At 39.1% G+C, this 26,328-nt stretch overlaps 1 protein-coding gene and 1 long non-coding RNA gene across 10 annotated transcripts; both read right to left on the bottom strand.

Annotated features, from left to right (window-relative positions):
• LOC139967696 (uncharacterized) lies at positions 1-25,914 on the bottom strand. Of its 7 annotated transcripts, XR_011793087.1 has the most exons (8): positions 25,825-25,914; positions 22,412-22,512; positions 18,972-19,200; positions 5,167-5,241; positions 4,432-4,773; positions 3,539-3,726; positions 794-927; positions 1-656 (listed from the first exon to the last, which is right to left on the bottom strand). It is a non-coding gene; the product is annotated as an uncharacterized lncRNA (long non-coding RNA). The 7 variants fall into 7 exon arrangements; XR_011793083.1 differs by having other exon boundaries at positions 1-2,132; XR_011793082.1 differs by having other exon boundaries at positions 1-927.
• Positions 8,744-15,362, bottom strand: LOC139967682 (uncharacterized). Of its 3 annotated transcripts, XR_011793078.1 has the most exons (3): positions 15,162-15,362; positions 9,252-14,726; positions 8,744-8,816 (listed from the first exon to the last, which is right to left on the bottom strand). XR_011793078.1 is itself a non-coding variant. In XM_071971698.1 (2 exons), exon 2 carries the CDS (start codon positions 14,605-14,607, stop codon positions 9,481-9,483), a length of 5,127 nt encoding a protein of 1,708 aa, XP_071827799.1. In that variant the 5' UTR covers positions 14,608-14,726; positions 15,158-15,362; the 3' UTR covers positions 8,852-9,480. The 3 variants fall into 3 exon arrangements, 2 of the variants coding, with proteins under 2 accessions (XP_071827799.1, XP_071827786.1); XM_071971698.1 differs by lacking the exon at positions 8,744-8,816 and having other exon boundaries at positions 8,852-14,726; positions 15,158-15,362; XM_071971685.1 differs by lacking the exon at positions 8,744-8,816 and having other exon boundaries at positions 8,852-14,726.
• Positions 25,915-26,328: the final 414 nt, after the last annotated feature.

Genomic DNA, 26,328 nt, shown 5'->3' with positions numbered 1-26,328 from the left:
TCTTGGTCGATGGAACTTGCAGGTGGCAAGAATTTATTCTTCTTGCTATGATACATGCAATTGTTGGCAATGTCCAACATGCGTAGCTCATAGAAGTCCATCATTCTCGTTGACACAAATCAAGAAGCTGGACAACATTAAATGCTTCGCTGCGTTGCAGGATACGATCCTTCAAAACACGCATTGCGGCTTCACAAATGATTGTTTATGTTATTCCTCTCACTGGAATGTCTTTTCTATAGCATAGGGCCCATTGTTCTTTGCGGCTATGCAATTGCTTAACATAATCTTGGAAGCTTGTATACTTTATTACTGTGTTATTTGTTAGTATGGACGTGTACACATCATCAAGTTGTTCGGCATCATTAGCATATAGCAGATCTTTAACACGGGTTACTAATACCATGTTTTGCATCATATAGCACCTCCAGGTAGCCTGCAAAACCTGGAACATGCAAAGACGCAACGTCGAACTTGGGAACACTGCTTGAGGCGCTGTGCGTTCAGCAACACTATCATCAGTCATTATAATCTTGGGTCCAGTACTTCCTTGCCCATAGAAACCATCCTCTGGAATGAATTGAAGGTATTAGGACAGGCGCCCTTAATTGTGTTACTGCTTTCATTGGTGACATTAAGATATCCCACAGGAAGGCCTGCATGAATGAGTCATCAGGAGATATATAAGACAATTCTGTTGATCCACATTACCTGTAGAATCCACAATCATCAATTCGCCAGACAGTTTAACTGTGCTGAGAACACATTTCATCAACAGTGTGCAAATACCTACTATTAGCTGGTTATCTGAAGTGTAGTCCATTTTGACACAGTCACCATCTGCCTGGTTGAGTTGAAGAATCAGATTTTCTAGGTGTTGGAGGACACCAGCCTGCTGAGGCTTTCTTGAAGCATTTATAGTATAGTCTATAAAATATAGAAATAAAATTTAAGTTTGATAGAGTAAAATCTCAATCAGTAACATCAACAACAATCTGACGGACAGACAGACACAATTGTCAATTCAATTGTCATTACATCTGCTCCACAAGTGATCCAAGAGGGTCTCCTCTGATGACACTTATAAATCAGTAAAAGAAATTATTCCAATTGGCACAGTGATTAGTTGTCGGTACAAGATTGTATCTGATGTAGTCATTAATATAATACCAACTTGTTCTGGAATATATACACTGGAAAGTAGGTACCACAAGGTTGAGGACATACATCCATTCAATATAACCAAAAACAATAGGTATCAAAATTCCGCATATTAAAAGGATAAGCCCAATCAAAGTTTGCCTCTCGATTCAAGTTATGCTAAATACAAGTATGAGCTCAACTGAAGTTTTTCTTATAAAGTTAAAGTAGGAATCAGAGTTAATATTTTGGATTTTCGTTGGGTTATAGTTAGGTAGGCAGTCAGTAACTTTTTTCCTCCTAGAACACTATCGCAAATAGAATTAGTGTATTCATCAGTACTCCTGTAAAATAACAAATCAAATAAATATTCATAAAATTGTCCGTTAAAGCACTATATAAAGTACTCGCCATGGGGGCACTACTCGCCCCAGGGGCACTACTCACCCCGGGGGAACTACTGGGGTAACTTTTTTCCTCCTAGAATGCTATCGCAAATAGAATAAGTGTGTTCATCTGTACTCCTGTAAAATAAAATTCAAATCAATATTCATAAAATTGTCCATTAAAGCACTATATAAAGTTCTCCCCCTGGGCACTACTGAACCATGGGGCACTACTCAGTACTCACCCTGGGCACTACTCGCCCCAGGGGCACTACTCGCCATGGGGGCACTACTCGCCATGTGGGCACTACTCCCCCTGGGAGAACTACTCGCCCCAGGGAACTACTCTCCACAGGGGCACTACCAACTGTGAGGGCACTACCCACCATGGCTTACTACTCCCCCAGGGCACTACCAGTTCTCACTACAGGGGCACCACAATGCCACATGCCCTGAGGCACTTCTAGCCCCAAGGGCACTACTCGTCCCGTTTAACGTCATATCCAACCCAGGATCATAGGCTGTAGTTAGTCATACCCTCTTCACTATAAGTCATCTGTGCAGGGCAATTGGTGTTCTTTGAGCAACGTCGCTTGTCTGCAGTTACTAATTTTGGGTCAATTTTATGTTGACAAACGTTAAACTCTCTGTTAATATAGCATAAAATTATTGTACAGTAACAAGAATTCAATATACTAACAAAATACACCAATACTATTTTCAAGTTGTACATTGTTCCAATGGTGCATACTAAGTTTCATGGGCTGTTTGATCTTGTGTAGCCTACTCATCAGTCTTTGCTTGGTTACTGGTTTATCATGTCACTTTCTCACAAAAATGATTCTTGGTATGTTCTGATTTCCTTTAGCATGTTAAGGCTAAAATAAGTCTCATGGTATGATATTAATAGGATGATTACATTAAATGTAAAATCCAGAAAATCACAACGTTAGGTAAGCAAATTTTGCATGAAATTTTACAACTCATAACTACTGTACATGGAAATATTTTGTTTTTCAGAATATAAGCATTAAAAATACACTTTCTCTAGCAGTGGCAGAACCAAAAATGGGAGGGACCAAAATTTAGGAGGGTGGGGGAGGGGGTTGATCAATGTCAAACTTTTAGCACAAAAGGTCAGGACACAAATATACTTTATAAATATTGGTAGGGTGGCCAAAATGGGGGGGGGGGGTTGGACTTGCCCCATCAGTAATTACCCCATCAGTAAGTGATGAGAGTAAACTTGATGTCTTTCTTCATAAGGGCCTTAAGAGCATATTAAAAATACATTGGTCAACAAGAATATCTAATGAAGGATAAGAGAGAAAGCGATAAATATAGAGCACAATGACAGTGTGTAAATAGCCTATGCTCAGCATATCAAACACAGTCATTTTGTGATGAGGGCTAGAAGTAGTCACATAATTGACAGAAAAAACATATTCGGGCAAAATTCCATGTCTGGCAGTAAAAGATCACATATATTCAGACTACCATGGACAATTTCAAGAACTTTTGCTCTTCATTTTATGTTAATATTAGGCCACAAAACAACCACACATCCTTCCATATTTACTACTCTGCACAAAACTGTGAGTGCAGAAGTCAAGCCTGACCACTTAACAGTGTAAATTAGAGAGTTTTCGACTAATCACCTTCTTTTCAGGCTTCTTTATATAAAGAAAACATGTTTTTCAGCTCATGTGTACCTCTGGGACTTTCGAAACCATTTTTTATAGAATGTGTAAAACTTTAACATATAACCTAGCAGCACAGAGTGTGGTATTCTTTTAAAGGGTGGTATAGTTTCAGTCATTTCTACCACCCAAAATCATATAAAATTAACAAGACAGGTTTCATTTTGCTCTCTAGATATAGCTCACATTTATAGTTTCTGGAATGTTTATGAAACTGTTTATGAGAAAGCACTTAAAATACAAAACTGTAGCCTTCAGAAACTATGTAAGGTTTGTGTACAGTGCACACTACAATAACAGGTAAAGACTTACTTGCATTTTCTTCTGGAGATAACATCCTCTGCATTTGGTGTCCAATAATCCAGGAGAAAATATAAGGTACCCTTTGAATGGTTGATCATTTTAAAGTTAATAATATTGTTGGCTATGTCATCTTGGTTTCTGAAAAATACTTCAGATATGTCTTGCCAATCACACTGGGTTGAAAAGTCTTGGATAATCTGTTTAAAGAAGATAGTAGAAAATGAACAATATGTATGTATGTATGTGTATATGTATGTTTAGAATATTCTGTTTAGAATTTAATAGGATATCTGTTTAGAATATTTTGCAGCATAAACGTCCCCCAATTAGTTTGCCTTAAACATTTACTGACAGAAAGTGTCAATTACAAAGAAAGCAACCTAGCAGTTACTGTTCCTTCCTACTGATTCTGGATGCTATTTTTTCTTGGTACATTTATAGACCTTCATAGGATTGTATTGGTGGATAAGAATTACATATTGTTTGCGACATTCCAGGTTCGGTTTTCTATTAGCTTTGTTAAGTATGAAACCAATTACTTTCCTCTGACTTATAAATAATGTATCATCCAATTTGAAATTTCAAGTGGATGTAATTGGTATTCAATTGGGTGTTTATGTTGTAAACAAGGGTTTCATCTTGGGTCTATATAGACCACATATGATATTTGTGCAACTTGGTATCCTCAACCATAATAATTCTACATGGATACTATTAGGAAACCCTGCAGATGTATGCAACCAATTCTAGAACAGCCTCTACGGGTTTTTATATTTTGGTGGGGACTTCCCAGGACTATCTATGCAGCTCTTCCTAAGGGAAATTTTTAACACTGGGAAGCCTAGAACTTGCCGTTTAAAAGTATAACAAGGGGTAAGCTAAAGGCAAATTTACATACTAACCATATCTGAGGCAGATAACAACCGGTAAGTGTCTTTGATGTCTACTACAGGTTTTCCTTTCGAGAATAAAAGATCTTCGGTGTCCGAATGTTTTTGCCATCAGAGATTTTATTTTCTTCTCATCTTGCTGCTATTCTTGGTAGATTCTTGCTTCATGTCCTTCACATGCATATCAATGGTCTCCTTTGTTTCTCCCTCAAGTATAATGGTAACATATTTACGTTTTCTTCCATGTTCTTCCTTAGATGACTGTGATGTTTTTCTATTCCTGGATACTTCATCAGAGTTCATGTGTCACCTTTCATTTCTAAACTTGTCTCTCAAAGCATTTTTCACTGCGTCCTGAGTAATGTGAAGACAGTAGGGAGTGCTTCAGGTACATGTAAGAATTTCATTTCATCAATTTGGCAAAATAAATGTTGTCAAAAATGAAAGAGGTAAATATTTCATGCATGGAATGTAACGTAAACCAGAATGCAAAAATGCACTGAGGTTCTGATGACTTCACAATAGACTTCAAAGGGGGGGTATGCCATGCAAATATCCATGTTCCTGCAAAAGTGTTCAATTCCCCAGGATGTCTGTGAGAGCATTGGGATTTGGCTGCCCAGACTACAAAACCTCAATTTCCTGTATGAACAAAACCCTTTTGTTCTTTTTTAATAAAGAACGATTAGAAGCAAGTAGTTTGAATCTTCTTTATCTAAATTTTATATATCAAAGTTAAGCACTTACAAAAGATTCACAAAACAGGGTTCTTGTAGTCAGGCAAGGAAATGTCACAATAACTGCTGCTCAGTGGTGGGATATCTGAAAATAAACACAGAAGATGATCCATAAGCAAATCGCATTCTCATCACAAGCCTAGATTATTATTGCACACTAGGTGAAATCTTAGTTAAGATCTGTGCATTCTCATTGAAGGATCATACTTGAGTCATGTGCTGAATCTGTTATATTTTTTCATACAAGACTTTGCTTGTTATTGCATCAGGTAATCATAAAATTACATTATCTTTACTCCACCAAACATAAAAAACCAGAAATGGAAACATACATTTCATTTTTAGTAACTTCACAACAGGATTCTGCTGTCAACAATTAGACAAAGCTTACTACTTGGACAGAAAGTCTTCTTGATATCATTCTGTTCTACAATTACAAGGTATTGTAACATCTTATAATAAAGACTGATGGCCCACTATATGTTTAATGAAATAACAAACGACTGTATTCAATTGTAAAGTGAACTCTCACCCTTAATCGTTTAAGGGTGAGAGTTCACTTTAATAATAATAATAATAAGCAAATATTTATAGAGCGCTTTATGCAAAGGCCTCAAAGCGCTTAAAACAAGTACACAAATATGCAAGACAAATCACTGTAAATTTTGGAATAAATGTGTTTTTAAGAGACGCTTAAAACAGTCAACCGATGGTGCATTGCGAATTGAAGATAGTAGATTGTTCCAGAGATGAGGTGCAGCAGAGATGAAGGCTCTTTCTCCATAAAACTTTGTGTTTGGGGTATGGCTGGTGGCAAGAAGACACTTTGTAGACGAGCGAAGTTGGCGTTGAGGATGATACTGAGGAATTAAATTTGTAATGTAACCAGGGGCAAGGGAGTGTTGTGATTTGTACGTTAAGAGGAGGAGCTTATAAACTGACCGATGTTTTACTGGAAGCCAATGGAGTGATTGAAGCACTGGAGACATGTGATCATGACGCGATGAATATGATATTAACCGGGCAGCAGAATTCTGAACAGTTTGAAGTTTTTTTCAGTGTAGAGTCAGGAAGGCCAAATAAAAGGGAGTTACAGTAGTCAAGCCTGGGCATTATCAAGGAACATACAAGTTTTGTAGTTATATCTTTGGTTAAAAACTTCCGTATCCGGCTGATCTTCCGTACGGCATTATATGATGATTTGCAAACAGCATTGACCTGTTGTTTCATGCTTAGATGGGGATCCAGTACAACTCCTAGACTTTTGACGTGCGTGGACGGAGTGATGGTAGTCTGATCAATTTTCACTGAAATAGATTTGATTGTTGTGGATTTAAATTGCGAGGTAGCATGGAGGATTTCAGTCTTTGAGTCATTGATAAAAAGATTGTTTGATATAGCCCATGATTTTACATCTGCAATACAGTTTTGGATTTTTTGAATAGCATCGGAACAATGATCAGGATGGAAAGATGTGAATAACTGAATATCATCAGCATAAATAACAGTTTGCATATTAGCTGAAATGATTAAATCATGCAATGGAGCTACATACAAGGTGTAAAGTAACGGCCCCAGAACTGAGCCTTGTGGGATCCACAATAACACATTGGGTACGGTTTGCTAAGTATGATTTCATCCAATACAATGGAACTCCATCAACACCATATCTTTCATGCAAACGTGTTAAAAGTGTTTGGTGATTAATTGTGTCGAAGGCGGATGAGAAATCCAACAGGACTAGTAAAGCATCTTTACGCTCATCAAGGGCACAGAGGAGGCTATTCTGCACATAAAGTTGAGCAGTTTCTGTGCTGTAATTTGCTCGATATGCATATTGCATTTTCGCATAGAGATCATTGTTTGAAAGATAATCTTGAAACTGTTTGCAATTGAATACAGGCCTTTATCCCTCATTTGTATATATCCGAATGCTAAGACGATATATGTATGATGCCCTTTATTTTGGCAACAATAGTTAATCTTTATGTTCGCTGATGCATGTTAGCTGGGCTCGTCGACATGCCGACGAGCCCTGGCTCGCTTGTGGAGAAGGCTGGTTGAGTTGGCCACAAGGTGTTACAAGGAAGAACTTTGATTAAATATATGTAACGCACCGTCCCTAGTGTTGTACATAGTACTTTGATTAAATATATGTTACGCACGGTTCCAGTGTTGTACATAGTACTTTGATTAGATATATGTGTTGTACATAGTATATTTCTGTATCCTTCCGAACTCTACGTTTACCATGATTGGCCTCGCTTACAGTGTTATGGCAATAATGGCATAGTACAAACTTTAGTCTTCTGTAATAATGCAAGTGTAGTATTGGTATCTGGTAACATGAAAGTGCATTTTGAAATTCAGCAAAGACAAGTTCGTACATGAAAACAGCTGAACATTTAGATGTAAAATTCATCAGTTTTATCCATTTTGAGATACTTGACCTAATAACATGTTCATCTTTAATCTTTGCTGAACTCAGATTCCACAATGGAAGTTGTAATCAATATAATTCATCCACATACCAAATGTGAGAAGTACTCATGCTTCCTATCCAGGCTGCTGGTCAACACATACACACTCTCTCTTATGATAAACCATTTGGCCGTGAGTCTACCCCATCAAGGCAAACCCTGAAAACACCCTGATTCCTGTTTCAAGCATATTAACTGATGGTTTACCAAACAAACTTGCATAACACTGCTAAATTTAAGTGTTTATGTTGCTTCAATTCTGTACATTATTAACTATTGCACACTATCAGAAAGAGTAATATGTGCTATTACATACATCCATACAGTCAGGGGGGCGGATGCCCCCTGACAGACTCAAATGGACTGCTGACGCCCTTTTCAGCTTTTTACCACTTTTTACTTATTCGCGATTATTGACTTTTTTATTGCGCTCTCATCTACATATTGACATTTGTTACATTGTTTGGCGATGACACCTATTTATTCTTCATTTATTTGCAAATTAGCAAGGCAAGGAAAGGGTCATTTCCGGATCTAGGGTGTACCTTCACTCAAAAAAAATATCTGTACGCTCCGCGACAACCTGTGGTGGCGCTCCGCTTAGATAGTGACGAAAGCACCCCTACAGACCATTATCACCCCCCTTGACCAATACCCCTAGCTCCGCCACTGTTCCAAAGGTGTTATTGTTCCAGGTTAAATAACACCACTTTTTTACAAAAAGGTACAGTATAGAATTAGCACTTTCAATAAAGTGACCCTAAACAAAGTTTATATGAACAGTACTTTGACATAGGTTTAACAGCTTGGAAATGTGTAGGACTTAATGTAAACCCACCAACCGCCTCCCCAAACCCTTAATATTTTAGTGATAGCTTAAAGAGAAAATTGAATTTATGCAGCATAACTCTTAGATTTGCCTTTTATATGCAATTATTTATGTTCTAAAATGCCATAAAATATAATCGTAACGTCAGCACCAGAGATTTACAAGATTAAGCTGATATTACATATAGTTTGGGGCAACTGCTTATACCCTTAAATAAGCTCTGAAATGATACATTAAAAAAGATTTATTTTGTTGTTGTTGCTTGTCAATGAAGGATAATAATTGGAGCACGGAGCAAAGAAACAGTCTAACTGGTAAATTCCGCTTTTTGTATAATTATGTTTATTCAATCTGTATCAAAGAAAATAAAGAAAAAAAATAATCAAGAAAATCATTTAAGAAGAGCGCCATCACTTTGAAAACTTGCCCAGCCGTAAATGTATCATTGCGCTTGTACCACTACCTATACACTAAGCCTAGCTTCACACAATCCAGCTAACTCTAAATCCAGGAAAAATGACTTATCTAACCTTCATAGGGCTCGCCAAACCATAGAATAATGATTAAAAACAATACACAAACATACACGCACGACCCCCGGTCGGAACAGTAAAAGTAAACACCTGCCCACCCCCATAAATACGGCAAAGTTGTCGAGTATACTCAAAAATAATCAGTAAGTAGCCTATACACTGCTTACGATTAGGCCCGCAAAACATAAACCTTCAACTAAAGACACTGTAGAACTTAAGAAATTATACATGAACATTATATAAGAATACCTACTTCTTTGGCGGAATCACCGGTATTTCTCACAAAACTTGAACACTTGTATTCAACGTAAAAACATGTAAAATGATCACAAACTGGTTAGCAGAATATGATATCGAACAGGTTAGCTTTACGGTATGACTATACTTCTCGTTTTCCAGGAAAAACGCGACAGAGCGCTCCCTTGGAACGCCGATTGATACAACGAAACACCCTCCCCCCGCCAATGAGAGCGGTGATCTCATTACAACTCATTATCAAAACCCTCTGCTGGATAAATAATTACTATCTTAGTTATTGGTCTTGAATACACTCCCTTTGCAGTTTTCACTTTTACATTTCTGATTTTGTTGTCTGAGCCTGGGTACACATGAATAACTCTGCCTAGAGTCCAGTTACCGCGGACAGTATTTGGATCAGATAACATGACTATATCATCAACCCGAACGTTTCGTCTCTCGACGTTCCATTTCTTGCGAGGAACCAGCAGTGGAAATACGTCACGATTCCAACATTTCCAGAACGCATCAACGATTCTTTGTACAAATTCCACTCTATGCTTCGGGTTCTTGGTTTCTCTGAAAGGACCTTGTGGAACTGTGGTTGACGCTCGTCCCAATAACATATCGTTAGGACAAAGATATGATCCGTCGTCAGGGTCATTAGGCAATCTTCCAATTGGACGCTGATTAACCAAATTGGAAACTTCCACCAAACAGGTGTAGAGCTCAAAAGGTGTTAAAGTTTGACCACCGATAGCTTTCTTTAATGCAAACTTACAACTTTTGACAAGCGATTCAGCGCAGCCGTTCTGATGGGGTGCTAATGGCGTAGTGAATTTCCATTCCACTCCTTTGTCAGCACAAAATTCTTGAAGTTGTTTTTGATCATATCCTTTGATCATTTCCTGCAGTTCTTTCTGTGCCCCAACAAACTGTTTTCCATTGTCACTTGTAATAACTTTCGGGCATCCTCGAAATGCCAAGAATCTTCTGAGAACTTGGATGAACTCCATGGTTGAAGCGTCGGTTGCAAGATCTAGGTGTACTGCTCTTGTGTTCAGGCAAGTGAATATTACTCCATAATGCTTGCTAGTTTTGTTGCGACCAACTTTAACGCTGAATGGTCCAAAATAGTCACAAGCTGTATAGTAGAATGGGGGAGTCTCGGGCATCAAGCGGTATTTTGGCAAATCAGCCATAAACTGTGACTCAGTTTTATGCTCCATCTTCTTACATAGCACGCACCTATGTTTCACTGTTTTCGCAAGCTTGTGCACTCCTATTATCCAATATTTTCTCCGTACTTTGGCAGCGGTAGTTGCCACGCCATCATGACCAATTTCATGAGTTTGCCTTGTAATTAGCATTGATATTGGATGTTGTCGTGGTAGAAGTATGGGATGACGGCAATCGTAAGAAACCAGTCTCTTCTCAACTCGCCCACCAACATGGATGATTCCTTTCTCTTCAAATGGACTGAGTGTTTTGTATTCTCCCTTTTTAATCTGGTCATGTAAGGGTTTCTGAGCTTCTTGAACCCAATACATTTCTGCCCTTTCTAACTCTGAAGGGGTGAGTGTTACAGTCTCAGGTCGGCTAGCATTATCATCCTTGTGGCATCTAAGTTTTAGGTGGCTGAGAAATCTTTGTACATAAGCGGTTACCCTGATCAACTTTCTCCAGCTTGAAAACCTTTTGCAATCAATGACATCTGACTTTGATGTCACCGTGGCAATCTGAAAAATTTTGCGTTTTTCATCAACTCCTGTTTGAGTTTGAACTTCTTGGTGTGGCCATTCTGTCTGTGGTTGGCATAAGAATGAAGGTCCTGTTATCCATCTATCAGATAACTTCTCTACAGGAACACCTCGAGAGATATCATCTGCCGGATTTATGTCTCCCGGCACGTGCTTCCATTGTGTAGGATCTGATCTACTTTGTATCTCTCCGATTCGAGCAGAAACAAAAGGTTTGAATGTCCTTGCCTCGCTGTGAATCCATCCTAGGACAATCATACTGTCGGTCATGTAGACAGTTTCACTGATCTCTAAGGTGGTTTCTTCCTTGAAAGTTGAACTCAGTCGAGCTGCCATAACTGCTGCTTGCAGCTCAAGTCTTGGAACAGTGAGTTTCTTTAACGGAGCCACTCTTGATTTGGCTGTTATGAAACGTGTCTCATACTTGTCGTTGTCCACTTCCCATCGAATGTAAACGCATACACCGAAGGCCATTTCAGATGCATCACAAAATATGCATATCATAGGCTGTCCCATTACATTTGGTGGTGTAAGACATCTTGGAAAAGATGTGTAGTTCAAAGCTTCCATTTCCTTGAACAATTTAACCCATTCCTTTTGCTCAGTAGGTGGGACTTCTTCATCCCAATCTAGGCCCAACCGCCACAAAGTTTGCATACCTATTTTTGCTCGCACCAGAAATGCAGCGGCAAAGCCAATTGGATCGAAAATTCTTGCAATCTGACTCAGAATTTGTCTCTTGGTAAGTTTGATCCCTCCTTCAGAACCATTTAAAGCATGAATTGGTTTTACTTTGTAGGAAAACTCATCTTTCTCTTGATTCCAGGCGATACCTAGAATCTTTTCCTCTGTTAAGGTTTCCAAATGGTTCAAATCTTTAGGACTCTGGGAAACTTCTGATGCCTCCAGAGGCATATTAGATGACCAGCCTTTAACTTTAAATCCACCTTCTGATAATACTGTATCTATATCTTTGGTTAATTTCTGTGCCTCTTCCACGTCCTGAACAGATGTGCACATGTCATCCATGTAGGTGTCTCGATCTATCACCTCAGCTGCTCGTGGAAAATTCTCCCTACATTCTTCGGCCGTTCTTTTCAAAGCAATTTGTGCCATCGCAGGTGCTGGTTTGTCTCCAAATGTGAGGACAGTTTTGACATGCACCTCAGGATCTTGATCTCCCTTCATGTCCCTCCACAAATATCGGTGGACATGTTGATCTACTTCTGGTATCAAGACACGATGGTACATCTTGGAGATGTCCCCACATACCGCAACTGGATGTTCCCTGAAGCGAAGCAGAACTCCGAATAAGTCGTTCAGTAGGTCTGGTCCCTTTGCCCAATAGCTGTTTAAACAGTGCCCTTGAAATGACGCCGAGGCATTGAAAACAATTCGCACTGGAGTACTTTTCTTTTCTGGTCTGACAATGGCGTGATGAGATATGTAGTGGATTGGGCCATCATAATTTTGGGTCTCATCCTTTGCCAACTTCTTTGCAAAGCCCATTTCTAACATTTCTTCCATCTGTTGTTGATAGGCTGCAGCATACACTGGACTTTTGGCAAGCTTCTTTTCGGTAGCGTATAACAACTTTTCGGCATGACATCGGTTATCGGGAAGCAAACTTGGATTTTTTATCCATGGGTAGGGCACCAACCACTGTTTGCCTACCTTTTCACATGAGTTCCATATGGCTTGGTACTCCTCTCTTTCTACTTTGGACATCTTTCCTGGCTTACACTGGCAGTCTGCTTGAATGCCCATGGACTCTGTGCTCCAAAACTCAGACAGATCGATTGGAGCAGCCATTTTTACATGCAAAACTTGATTTACTCCTTGCTGACGAGAGCTCCCTCTTCCGAAAACTAACCAACCCAAGGGCGACTTTCTGGCTACATAGTTGTAGCCACTTCCCACTTGTCTGGTGTCTCCTGTATGCATTTTTGGGTGGTCTATCCCGATTAGCAGATCAACAGAACCTGCGTTCGGTCTATGCAGCTTAGAAACTTCTAGTCTAAGGGCCTTGGCTATTTCAGTCAATGATACCTCTTTAATATCACTGATGTACGGTAACCCAACAGCTTGAACTATATGAGTGCGGTTACTATCCAGTGATGCTATTGGAAACTTGTAAATCTTGGTTTGCAGCTCCTCTATCTCTCCACCCACCTTAGTTATCTCAATGGTGGTGTTCTTTCCCTGCAGTTTGAGTTCAATGGCAAAGGCTTCTCTTATCAGGGTGACTTCTGCCCCTGTGTCCAACAGCACATTTCCTACCCGTTTTTCATTCTGGCGTCCAAAAAACTCTGCTTTGATGACTGGTAGTAATGCATCTTTGCTGCTGACCAGTGCCACACCTACACTGTTTGTTTCTGGTTCACTGTGCAGTAATGGGTGGTGGTAGTACTGACACGGTTGCCCTTTATACTTTTCTGTGCACAGTCGTCGCCTTCTACAGTTTGACATCCTATGGTTACGTCCTGCCTGTTTCAAGCAGCTGTAGCACGCATGGTTTTCCTTTACCAACTTGAACCTTTCTGAAGGCTGTTTTGAAAGCAGGTCTTTGCACTGGTCCGTCCAATGGTCCTGACACTTACATACCCAACACTTATATGTGCCCTGGATTTCTGATTGGGACAACTGGTTTACTGATATTTTATACTTGGTGTCACTTCTCACTGGTGCAGATGATCTCATTCGTGCCTTTAATTCTGTCTCCATCCATGTCAGAAGAGACTCGAGTGAAGCTGGTGTCTCACCCTCTGTCCGGAACCACATTCTTCGGTCCTCGGGGCTCATCTTCCGTTCTATCATAGCCAGCATATGGCTGTTATTCATATCGCTGGTCCTTCCAACCTCATTTAAGGTGTTGAAACTTCTTTGTACGAGGTTGACAAATTCACAAAACCTCTCATCTTCTCCAAGTTTCAAGGGCCGAAACTTAGAAAGATCATCAATAATGGCATCTGCCACCATACGAGGGTCACCATACAGGAGATCTAATTGGTCCCATGCTGCTTTGTAGTTATGCCCAATGCCTTTAATATACTGTAGAGGCTTACCTGTGAGACATGACCGTAGAATCATCAAAGCATCTCTATCACCATATTGATCATGCACGATGTGTTTAAAGTCGGCCTTGAATATGTTGTATTCTCTTATGTCACCATGGAACTTGGGCATTTTGGGCTTTTCCATCTGAAATGTGGTGGATACCGAGGGCGCTATTGGTGGATATGACTCTCCTGGTGTTACGCCTGGGTTGTCTGGTCTATCAATCTGTGTTTCCACAATTCTTTCTGGGTTTGGAGGAGGTCTGTCAACTTGTGAATCTTTCTGTAGGATCTGTAATTTGAGGAAAGTATTCTGACATTCTTCCATCCATTTCTCTTCATTCTGGAATTCTTCCTCATTTTCGACTTTTTCTGCATACTCTTCATGTTTAGTCTGGAGCACCTTATATGCACTTCGCACTTCGCAAAATGCTTCATCTATTTCGGATCTGGATCGGTTTCCTTCTATTAGATAGGTCAAGGCATTACCCAGTCTTGTGAACTTGGCTTTTGCCCCCCTTCGTTGGTTCTTCAAATGTTTAGTATCTTCTGACATGACTGTTCTTGAATCTCCGAGTCCCTGGGCAGCTTTAGAAATTGAATTTTATGGAGCACGGAGCAAAGAAACAGTCTAACTGGTAAATTCCGCTTTTTGTATAATTATGTTTATTCAATCTGTATCAAAGAAAATAAAGAAAAAAAATAATCAAGAAAATCATTTAAGAAGAGCGCCATCACTTTGAAAACTTGCCCAGCCGTAAATGTATCATTGCGCTTGTACCACTACCTATACACTAAGCCTAGCTTCACACAATCCAGCTAACTCTAAATCCAGGAAAAATGACTTATCTAACCTTCATAGGGCTCGCCAAACCATAGAATAATGATTAAAAACAATACACAAACATACACGCACGACCCCCGGTCGGAACAGTAAAAGTAAACACCTGCCCACCCCCATAAATACGGCAAAGTTGTCGAGTATACTCAAAAATAATCAGTAAGTAGCCTATACACTGCTTACGATTAGGCCCGCAAAACATAAACCTTCAACTAAAGACACTGTAGAACTTAAGAAATTATACATGAACATTATATAAGAATACCTACTTCTTTGGCGGAATCACCGGTATTTCTCACAAAACTTGAACACTTGTATTCAACGTAAAAACATGTAAAATGATCACAAACTGGTTAGCAGAATATGATATCGAACAGGTTAGCTTTACGGTATGACTATACTTCTCGTTTTCCAGGAAAAACGCGACAGAGCGCTCCCTTGGAACGCCGATTGATACAACGAAACAATAATGAAAACATAAACTGTTTCATACACAGGCGCCTATCCAGGGGGGGATCCAGGCGTGCGCCCCCCGGGTAAGAAAAAGAGAAGGGATAAAAAGAGAAGAAAGAAGGGAAAAAAGAGGGGGAAAAAAGAGGAGGAATGAGAGGAAGGAAGGGAAAAGAAAAAAAAAGAAAGAGAGAAAAAGGAGAAAAGGAGGGAGTAGTAGAAGATAAATGCCAAGACACCGGGAAGAGAAGAGGAACAGTCATAATTATAGCGCTGATCACTATTATATACACATGGTAGCCAGTGACGGATCGAGGATCACGGAGGGGGGCGTGCGCCTCACCCTACCCCTTACACCGACAACTCCATTTTTGACGTTTCCATTCCCCTCTCTCATTAATGTATATATATATATATATATATATATATATATGCTACATGGTCTATTATAACGCGTGTGGGTGTATGGACGCCTTAATCAATTGTGCTATGAAACCAACTGTGGCTGGTCTCAAACTCAACCGAGTCGTCAGGGAACATGACGCATTTCGGTATTAGACCAGGATCTAATATTATACACTCCGACCTGAGTGCTAATTGTTACCCCAAACCTAGTATCGTTACTCTTACAATGAATCTAAATATAAATTCCGCATGCGATTGGAGAATTGAGCACGTCTCCTGTGAATATCATGTAGTGGATCCAAGGGTGTATCATAGGCGGAGGGGGGGGGCGGACACACCCATCATTTCTTGAGATGGTTCCCATCTGCATGAAAACGAGCCCAAAGCCCAACGCCCCACCCCTCTAATTGCTTCCCAATGAGTTACGAAACTTAATTAATGACCTTCGCCCGTAGTATACCAAGACCTCGACAAAATCCGGCAACACACCACTTCATCGATAACAAGTGATCGGGTTGTGTATTAGTGACGCATAGAGGTCGTGCACTGACCTACATTGAGTGTGACCACTCCGGACTTTGCAATTACCCAAGATCAGGACCCAAAAAATCCAAGAAATCCCAAGGGCACTGTACTGTATGGATATCTAGCAATATCTAGCGATATCTAGGGATGAAATTCCCATTATCTTCCCTAAAGTGAAGGCAGATTGAGAATCGAATCCTTCAGTGTGTAATGAACTTGAAACTGTGCGTCTTTCGAAATGAAAAGAATGTGGGGCAAAGTAGCGTAACTCCTATGGGCTCGGACCGTGCTGAGCCGGTGGCCCGACCAATAGGGGCCCCGCTATACCGATGCACAGAAAAAAGGGTACCTCTTTGGATAGGGAGGGCCCGTTTTACTGGGAAAGAAAAACTCATGCAAGACTGAACAAGACAATATACATATTTTCACGTGATATGGAATACGGACATCATGATCATGGGCTCATTGGGTATTAATGTCTGTATCGACTATCGAGCTAGTTGTGTTATATATTATTATAATGAAAACAAAGTATATAATTTAAAACCCAATTCCAGCCAATGCTGTACTGAATACAACATCGGGACATATGATTTTTTGAAAAATTATAAAACAATAACCCAACAATAACCCAACAGACTTGAAACTGCGTTCATTGAAAAAGAAGGCAAGGCTTTCCTATAAATATAATACTAAAATGTAAGAATAAAGATGCCTTTGGTGTATCTGGTAAGTAAAAATGCACAGGAATTTAGGCCTAGATGGAGGCCTATGCCTAGGTTTGATTACTGTATTTGTACAGTAGTCTCTATTATACTCCATACAGTAGGGGAGGGGGGGCTACTTGCCCACCCCCCTCCCTGGAAATCAAAAATTTAAGAAAAAAGTTAAGCATTTGATATTTCAATGATTTCCCTAACAGTTCTCTAGTTATGTTCATTGCATACACCCCCAAAATGCATAACTGAAATTATTGAAAGTCAAAATCCTAAGACATGAGATCTCAAAATAACAGATGTGTAAATGCAACTTGAACGGGAAGTGTCTTTTCCGACGATCTAGGAGTATTTGTTGGCCAAAAAAAATCCTTGTACGCTCCGCGCCAACCGATGGTGGCGCTCCGCTTAGATAGTATCAATTAGTGTGTTACACCTATATGATCTACTGATCCCCCTTTGTTTACATTTCTGCGGACGCCTTTGCTTGGACCCCCTGATAGGGGGCCCCTTTGGGCCAGGAGCCCCCCAGGCTCATCGTTACGTCACTGGTAGAGCATTGCACAATAAACAGATAATAGTTATTTATTTCAGCCATTTCAATTATTCTAAATTTTAAAGCACACAGCAGATATCACATCATATCAGTGAACATATCATGAAAAAGGCGTTCTGGGATGAACAGCCTCCAAACTGTAAATGTGTGTAGTGTTCTGTTTCGGAAATATCTGGTATTTCATTTCCTTCAACTTTTATAGTAGCGTTATAAGAGGTTTTAACATTTGTGCACCAATAAATTAACTGTGTCTGAATTTTCGAAAATTTTCTGACCACCGTTCTTCATCATACTTCCCTCTGTTAGGGGTTGAAGGAGGTTTTTCTATATTGGTTGTCCATAGATGAAATTTTGTGCAACATTATGGGTATGTTTTGAAGTGAATTTATTCACGAGAATTGTGAATTTTCAAATTCTGAACAAATAATGGGCTTTAAACCTTGAAAAATGAGGCTGATGGGTATTTTGGGCCACGACGTAGAATCACCTACAAAAAGCAATGATCCACAGGAGATGCGATGAGGTCGAACATGATGTGTGACTGGTGACAATCTTCAAAAAGGTTATGGATGAAAAAAAACTATGGGGAAATACTTGGTTCTTCAGGCAAAAGTGTACATCTGGTTGGCCTGTTCAAGCCTGAGAAGTGCCATTTCCGGTGATCTGGGGGGTATCAAAACCAGAAATTTTCTTGTACGCTGCGCGCCAAGCGATGGTGGTGCTCCGCTTAGATAGTAATTCGCGCCCCCCGGATTAGAAAATCCTGGATACGCTCCTGATACCTGTCTGAAACATCACTGGTACAAGGTACATCTTTTTCATTTCAAACCAATGTTATGGTGTCATACAGTATGAACTTGAAGAGCTTGTAAACGAGCAGGCCCCAGGATGTAAGGATTAAATCTGTGTTGCTCAGTACAAAATAACTGGATTTGCACCGCAATTTGCTACTTACTATTAAATCTTAAACAGCTAACCAATTTGATTTTGATTAGCACTTCCATTGGACAGTAGTGCTTGTTGATTGATATTGCTAACTGTTAACTGTTACAATGAAAATTTCAAGTGGTATTCAACTTTGGCATACCAATTTGTCCCTTGCAGAATAGCTTCAGTGATAATTTCTTATCTTAAAGCTTCCCTGAAAATTTCCAATATGATTAGTTACATCCTCCTGTCAAATATCTCAAAAGTTTTCCATTACTGTAGGGGGAAAGCCACGAGGAGGGGTTATCCCAATGTACACTCATTCATATAAGAATGTTTTCTGTGCAGATATAACCCTTGGAACTGCCCAAGTACCAATAAGTTCCAAATGGGGTTCACACATCACATTATGCAAATAAGGCAACTTCATGCGGCTGATAGGCAAATTTTTCTGGACAACAATCTTTTTGCAATTCTGTACAAGAAGCATTTATACTCACCTTCATCTCTGTCATCAATCACCTTCAATTTAACTGCGTTATCTTCCATCTGCTCTTCTTCTACACCACCGCCAATGTTCACCTAGTGTCAAAGTCTTTATCAAAGACCTGAAGCAGAAATTTCTTTATCCCAAATTGAGATTTGATTTCTGGTTCTTCATCACTTGCACTACATAAGAAAACCGTTTTCCTGGATCCATAAGTTACGTGGTACCGTTTAAGTGCTTCACTGAAGACACAAATATATATAAACAGTGTCTAGAAAGTTGTTTCTTCTAACCTTTGAAGTTCAAAGTAACAATGAGAAGAAATGAGATGCTCTATTTTAAGTATTAATGTTTCTCTTAACAAAGTATTTAAGTGTTACCATTCTCTGATTTTGATTTTTGTAAATTGATAAGGGTAAATGACAAGAAAAATCTTCATCAGCAAATATGACCTATTTTTGTTGAAAACACAATACATAGCTATGGAAATGTAGACTGTAACCAATAGTGTGCAAAACCATCATAACAAAATGCACTTCACCACCTTTGATAAAGATTGCATCTATTTTGCCAAATTTATGCAACCTATTTTCTCTTGCCCCTAGAACCATGCAACAACCTCATACAAAGAACTGTAATTCAACAGAAGCTAATGCATACACTTCTTTAATGCCTGGGTAATTGACTTTTCAAAACTCTCTGAATCCTGGCAATCACAAAACTGATGTAAGTTTTGAACGTCCCCTCCTGAGTTGGATGTCATTTTGTCATCCAAAAAATTCTGACCAGCTCCATAATAGCACATAAGTAATTGATGACGCCTTGCCAATGTCTTACACAAATTCCGCCTGTTTTTCTGCCTGTTGGCAATTTCTTTGAAATATGCATGTCTAGCTTCAAACCTCATTGTCCAGCAGTGAACAAGAGGTCCATATTTCAATATTGAACGAGGGGAATGCAATAAGTAATGACTTTTGGGTTTAATTCTATCTTCAGGAAAGAGCTCTTTCAGAGCAACCAGAAATCCATGCACCAAATATTCCAAGTATGCAACTACTTCACATGGTATAGAGAGAGCAAAAGTAATTTCACAATGTCCACAAGTGACAAAAGTAGTTCCCAGTATTAATTTCCCTCTGGATTTGTGCTTCCTATGATTAAAGGCAATAATCTTATCAGGCACTATGTTTGAGATGCTGTTAGTTTGATTTTGAAACTTCCCAGGTAGCAGTGGTATTGCAAGTTGGTTAGTTTTTCTGATCACATTTTCTGAAGGGAAAAGTTCCAAGCATTGTTAAAAAATTCCAAAGTGAAAAAGCCTTCCTGAATAAATGTTGTCACAACCTTCGTCATTTATTCTGGGACAATTCCTTTGCGCTAATCATGAGCTGGATCAGCAAATCTGACAAAACAAATTTAGAAGCTACTCCATTAAAAATGCCTAAGACCTTGATTTTCCATAACTAACTACACCTGATGTTTGTGACCAACACTTGTTTTGATAAAACTGGATGAATCAAAATGATCTTGAATGTCATTACTACTTACCATGCAAAATCTACAAAAATTCTACCAGCATGAAAATGTTGCTGAAAGCCTCCTAACTGATGTGCTGCCAAGTTATCCATGGAAACCAAACTAATGCAACCCTCGAATGTAAACTCCTCCTGGATTAAAGTTGTTATTATCCCCCCCCCCCCCCTTACTTTCTAAGACTTTAACATCCTCAAAAAGCGGTTTGACCACTTTCTAAAAGCCATACTGTTTCATTAATCTTGTGCAGCAGAGGCAAACAAGCTGAATTGATGACAGTTTTGACCGAAACTTTGGGGATAAATTTCCAAGACAAAATAAAATACAACAACTTTGTAGCTGTTAGCTTTACTTCAAAGTGGGTTCACCACACCTAAATTATCATAATACAAGTAACTTGGAGTGCATGTGGCTCCAAAGAGAATAGGGAATGGTTTTGACATGCTTCACCATCACAGTAATGCTCATATCTCTTGCCCCCATGTCTAGAATGGGACTTCAGAACTTCTGCTAAAATGTCATGATGACTTTAAAGACTTTTCAGAGTATCAAGCAATGGTACATAAAGGAATGTATCATCTTTCCCATAGGTGGAACCTAGCACATATTCAACTGGCTCAACTAAACCAGAATGCTCCTTATAAAAAGCTGTCTGTTTATAGTCTGAGGCCAACTTTTCAAAGATGAAATTTTTCTTTTCAAACTTTTTATTGATAAAATTTAAGATATCAGGATTTTTTGCCACTGTGAAACCAGAAGCTGAAAGTTTTTCTTTGATCTCTGTGCTATCATCCCAGAGCAGCAGCATCAATAGCACTTATTCCAGTTGATTCTGCAATACTATTTTTATGTGAATTAGGAGTCACATCATCAACTTCTAAACCAATGTTTTTCGTCACTAGACTTGCGCCTATTTCATTATCCTCCTGCCCACCAGAGTTACTGCCATGCCTTGTGTTAACATCGAACTCTCTTTTATGAAATTTCCGCAGATGGGAATAAAATGGCTAAACACCCTATATTTTCTTTCACAACAATCTATTCCACATCTTATGAAGACGTTGGGTTAAATACTATGTAAGAATCTTATGTGATGTAACAACATTTTGAAAGTACTGGTCCTGAAAGTTTTACAAATTGAACAACTTTGCAACTGCAAGGATGCCATCAGGCCTTATCTAACAAAACCTTGGTTGGGTTTAATTAGGATGGCTTGGCATAAGTATGGGACAAACCTCACAGCATTAATGCACATTCAGTCATAATAGTTCAATCTTGGCCTGTGCTGGCTAGGCCTTATCAACTTTGCTACAATGGTAGGCCACAGTGTATGCTCTGCATTGTACTACTCGCTGCTACTTGTTAGGCATAGCCTAGGCTTGATTATAAAGTCTTCAAGTCTTATGGTAGCATACGCCCATTAAAAGCCCCATTGACTAAACACTACCCGTCACTGGATAGCAGTGACAAGTTGGCCTTTCATGGCACCATCAATTTTCCGTACCATGACCGCGCATTTTTTTTGCAATCAGAGCCTGAAGTTTTTGTCACTTGTAAACAAACTGCTTCACTCAGTAGTAAACAATTTTCGTACGATGCCCCTGGGAGGCCTAAAGGGGTCTAAAATTGCCTCAATTGCCCCAATTTCTGCACCACATGTACTTCCATTCATGCTTTTTAACATGCAAGCCACAAAATAACAGATCATGATTGATAACAGAATCAAAAAAATGTTCTCTTACTGCTTTTTGGCACTTTTCCTGAAGGAGAACATTCGGGTGGAATAATATAGAGGCTAATAGGAGTATGCCACCTTATATAGGCAATTCAGTAGCAGAACAGTTAGGCTAGCTTAGCGTAGGAATAACATTGTAATTGTCTTAACCAAACAACTCTTTCAAAGGTTTTACATCAACTTACACTTATGACATGTTGCTTGAGATTCATATTATAAGACTAGCGGCCGTTGAAGGTGAAGTCCAGTCGTGTCATGTCTCGTCACATGTGATGGCGAGGCGCTTCTGCGGGAACAAAATATGGAATACTTGTAATAGTCGCCAAGCAGTGATGTCAGTATACTGTATATAATGTACTGTCCGTACGTACGTACTGTACTTAGGTCTAAGGCATTGTGTTAGTGCCAAGCGTATGAACGAACCACCCTTTGTGAAAGAGAACTTTTCATTGGCTTAATTTATATTTCAATTTATATCATTTGGGATTGCACCCATTTTCTTTAATACCAACTTTGACTCTTTAACATATTTACCAATATTTATTACCATAGCCACATTCTTGAAAGGCTGTATTCAGTGGATTAAAGTAAAGTAGTGTATTAGGAATTTTGTTTTAAACTAATGAGAAGTAAGAACACTTCTGAGACTTATAGTCTGTCATTATTCTCATGGCACATGCCTGGCGGCAAACGTAACTTTTATTTCTAGTACGAAGAAGTACATCATTGTAGAAAATTCTAGAAGTCACAATGCAAAAATGTTTTAGTTATGGTCGGCGTTTAAGGGTCAGGCATTGTAATTGCGCTCATTCGTTGTGGAGAAAAATGTATGCTGGCCTTGTGCGAAATAGCACTACAAAAAATATTGTTCCAGCTAGCTCAAGCTGTACTACTAAGATTATTGTGTCAACAAGTGTCTCGAGAAATACTCACTTTTAGGTTCCATAAGTTTAAATTGTGAGTCAAACCGTCTTCATGGGCAAATCAAGAAGGGGAGGGATTCAGTGTTTTGCGAAAATATGCGGTAGCTTATATACTTCCCTTTGTTTTGTTATGTACATAAGCGGGACTATCTTCGTTGTGGGAGGGGGGGTGGGGGCTGAGGCAATTTTTGTTTCTTACACAAGCATGCTCGAAAAAAGAGCGGCTTATCTGAAAAAAAGGTACCTTCTGAAGGGAAGGGCAGCCCCTCCCCCTTCTCATAGGCCTATGGTTAGACCTATGTAGATCTTATATTGTTACCCCTGGGTAGGCTTGCACGGTAAACAGGTTTTAGTACCCAAACCGGTTTTTGTTGACCGAATTTCGGTACTATTTTTTATTTTAACAAAAAAAAAGAAAAAAAAAGAAATGTGAATTGCAAATACTGCAAAAAACAAAATTAAAGCTTCCATCCATCATTTGCTGACTTTGGTTTCTCATATTTACTGTTCTTTTTGCAATGTGAAAGTAAATTGCAACAAGAGAAAGCTATTCTGCTAGACGACATTGTCAGCTACGATCGGCACATGCCATATACCAGTGCTTGAGTGTGGATAGCTAGGCCTTACATTAGGCTATGCAGCCCTTATATGTGTTAATCAGTCAGGTGACCTTGTAGTATTGAACTGACCTTGGTGGCCAACGTTAGTAGTTGTGAGAAGTACACAATCAAATGACCAGATGCAGTTCAAAATAAACTGTTATATCCAACGTGTTTGTCCTCTTTGTGTTGTTCTTATTATTTTACTTCAATTTAATAGTAGAGGACATGGAGAAAATCTTTTCAAACACATTCAGCACGGTTCGTGTTCAAAATTTGATCGGCACATTGCGCAATCCACAATACCATACATGTACAGCCGCGCACACAGCCGGCCCAGAACACAGGGCTAGTAGCAGTGACAAACATTTTTAACAGGCTAGCTCTGTGAGTTGAACAACTAAAGATGCAAAAAGTAACATTCAACCAATTACAGTCCATTATTCACAAAATACACCTGGCATCAGGCTTGAGCCAAGGAATACTAAAGGAGTAAAAATGTTGCAAATATGGCTGGAAATTACAGATGTTGCTGTTGGACAAGTTTACTTTGTACGCTAATAGATTTTTTTATATTTGTAAATTTCCTTTCACTATTTCTTCTTATCAGTTATCAGACAAGGCATCTCTCAGTTGGTTGTTCGTTACGTTGATGAACACCATGTTTCCAACTTTAACGTAAACAATTTATAATCTTTGCGACATAATCCCCACTTTTGCCAGCATTATTTTTCAACTTGTACTTGAAAGTGTAGACTGTAAATTCTCTTAACTCCTTGAAGAGAAATTTATTTTACCCCAAAGACACTAATTTTGTGTGTGTTAACCAACGAATTATATTTTATCATCATTAGCAGGTTAAACAGTATGCAACTGACCGAGCAAACCCTTCCTTAGTTAATGGAAATTCTCAGACGATTGTAAGTAAATATTTACTTGTACTGTCAATATCAGAGTAGTTTTCTAGCTGAAGACACCATTGGGTGATCTGGATGACCATGATTTTTTTTCTGAACACGAACATGAACTTCGTGAAGTACAGTAAACACAAGACAAACGATACGTGTGCGTGATGTTAAAACTTTAAGAGAAAATTTCACTAACACATTCCTTTTCAACATTTTTACTTCAGTTAAGTTAACGTGGGTTATAAAAAGAGAGTAATGCATTTCTTGAATTTATTCTCCTTATATTTTACTCTTTTATCTGCGAACGAACTAGACTTGGACCGCTGTCGCTAAAGCTTCAAAAATGTGCGTCTTAGCGATCGTGACACCTCCGTCAGAGCTTTGTATGTTTTCAATGAAATTTGGGTGGGGAAAAATCGGTTTTTGAGCCAGATTCCTTTTTTTTTTGGGCTTGAAAAGAAACGGTTTGCTTACCCCCAGGTCCTATGGGTTAGGGCTGCTACCGGGGTGGTTTTGTTTAGGGCTGCAGAAAGACCTAGAACATATGAGGCGAACAGCTCAATTGGCAGATAGAGCAAGCAACTTTTATTATTTGATCAAATGACAGTAATTTAACTTATTTCCAGTGTAAAACACAATTAACACTGTAACATTGGTCCTGGAATATTGATCTACGGTGAATCCCCTATTTATGCGACAAAATCGGTGGCGCCCTTCAAGTATGTTAAAGAACAATACGCACGGTGTGACTTATTACACGATAGGTCTGTGCCTACGCTAGACAGTAAAGAAACAGTGAGCCTAGCCTAATAGTACAAATTTACTGCCGTACCTCTACGTGATCAACATTTTATAAAATACTCTAATTACCCTACTTGAATTGCCTAATTGACTGTTTATATTACCACAGATCAAAGTCCTGCAATATACGAAACTTAGTTGACGCATTTAACGACGAATAAGTGCTATTCGCTGACCTAACATACAATATTATACGTAATATTCTGTGACATCGTTGCACGTGTGGTAACATATTTTAAGTCTTGTATGATATCATCGTTTGCCTCAACATCATCAACCAAGACTTAATCAAATCAAAACTAGAGGTGTTTTTATACAACTGGCTGAAGTTTTGGTATTTGACATTAAATAATTCATGTAAACTCACCTGCAGAAAGGAGACCGAGAACATATGAAGCGAACAGCTCAATTAGCAGATATAGCAAGCGTCTGTCAACGTACGTTCCTACATATAGGCACGAATGTACACATTTAGTGTGCGTTTAGGTGCTTGTAATTTATAATGAACGCCAATTTGAAATATTTGTAGGGGTACCTATTTTTCCGTGCAACAATATAGATAATTATCTGGACCCGCTAATCGGATGTTTGTATTTACAGGTTGGGCGCGGCTCCTTACCATTTCATTACCTCAGGTTCATTTTCTCTTTTGACTGTATTAGTTAGTTTTGCCTTATTAAATTTTCACGAAACTTCATTATAGGCCTTGCCTACGACTCCATCCCTATCCCCCTGGACCCCCTCACCCCCACATAACAACAGTTCTTATTTTACTAATCACTATACAGACATTTCCATGGAGAAATTCGGGGATACTCCATATATCTGTACGGTTTGCCGTATATTTCTAACAAGATAGGCTATTAATAAA

The sequence above is a fragment of the Apostichopus japonicus genome, chromosome 1, assembly GCF_037975245.1.
Source record: "Apostichopus japonicus isolate 1M-3 chromosome 1, ASM3797524v1, whole genome shotgun sequence".
Classification (NCBI taxonomy): domain Eukaryota; kingdom Metazoa; phylum Echinodermata; class Holothuroidea; order Aspidochirotida; family Stichopodidae; genus Apostichopus; species Apostichopus japonicus.
Note: the sequence above shows the minus strand (reverse complement) of the source record. Positions and strands in the feature narration are given on the sequence as shown.

What these genes read in the sequence shown, in the direction of transcription:
- LOC139967682 (XM_071971698.1), bottom strand. Translation starts at nt 14,607, where the DNA reads ATGTCAGAAGATACTAAACATTTGAAGAACCAACGAAGGGGGGCAAAA.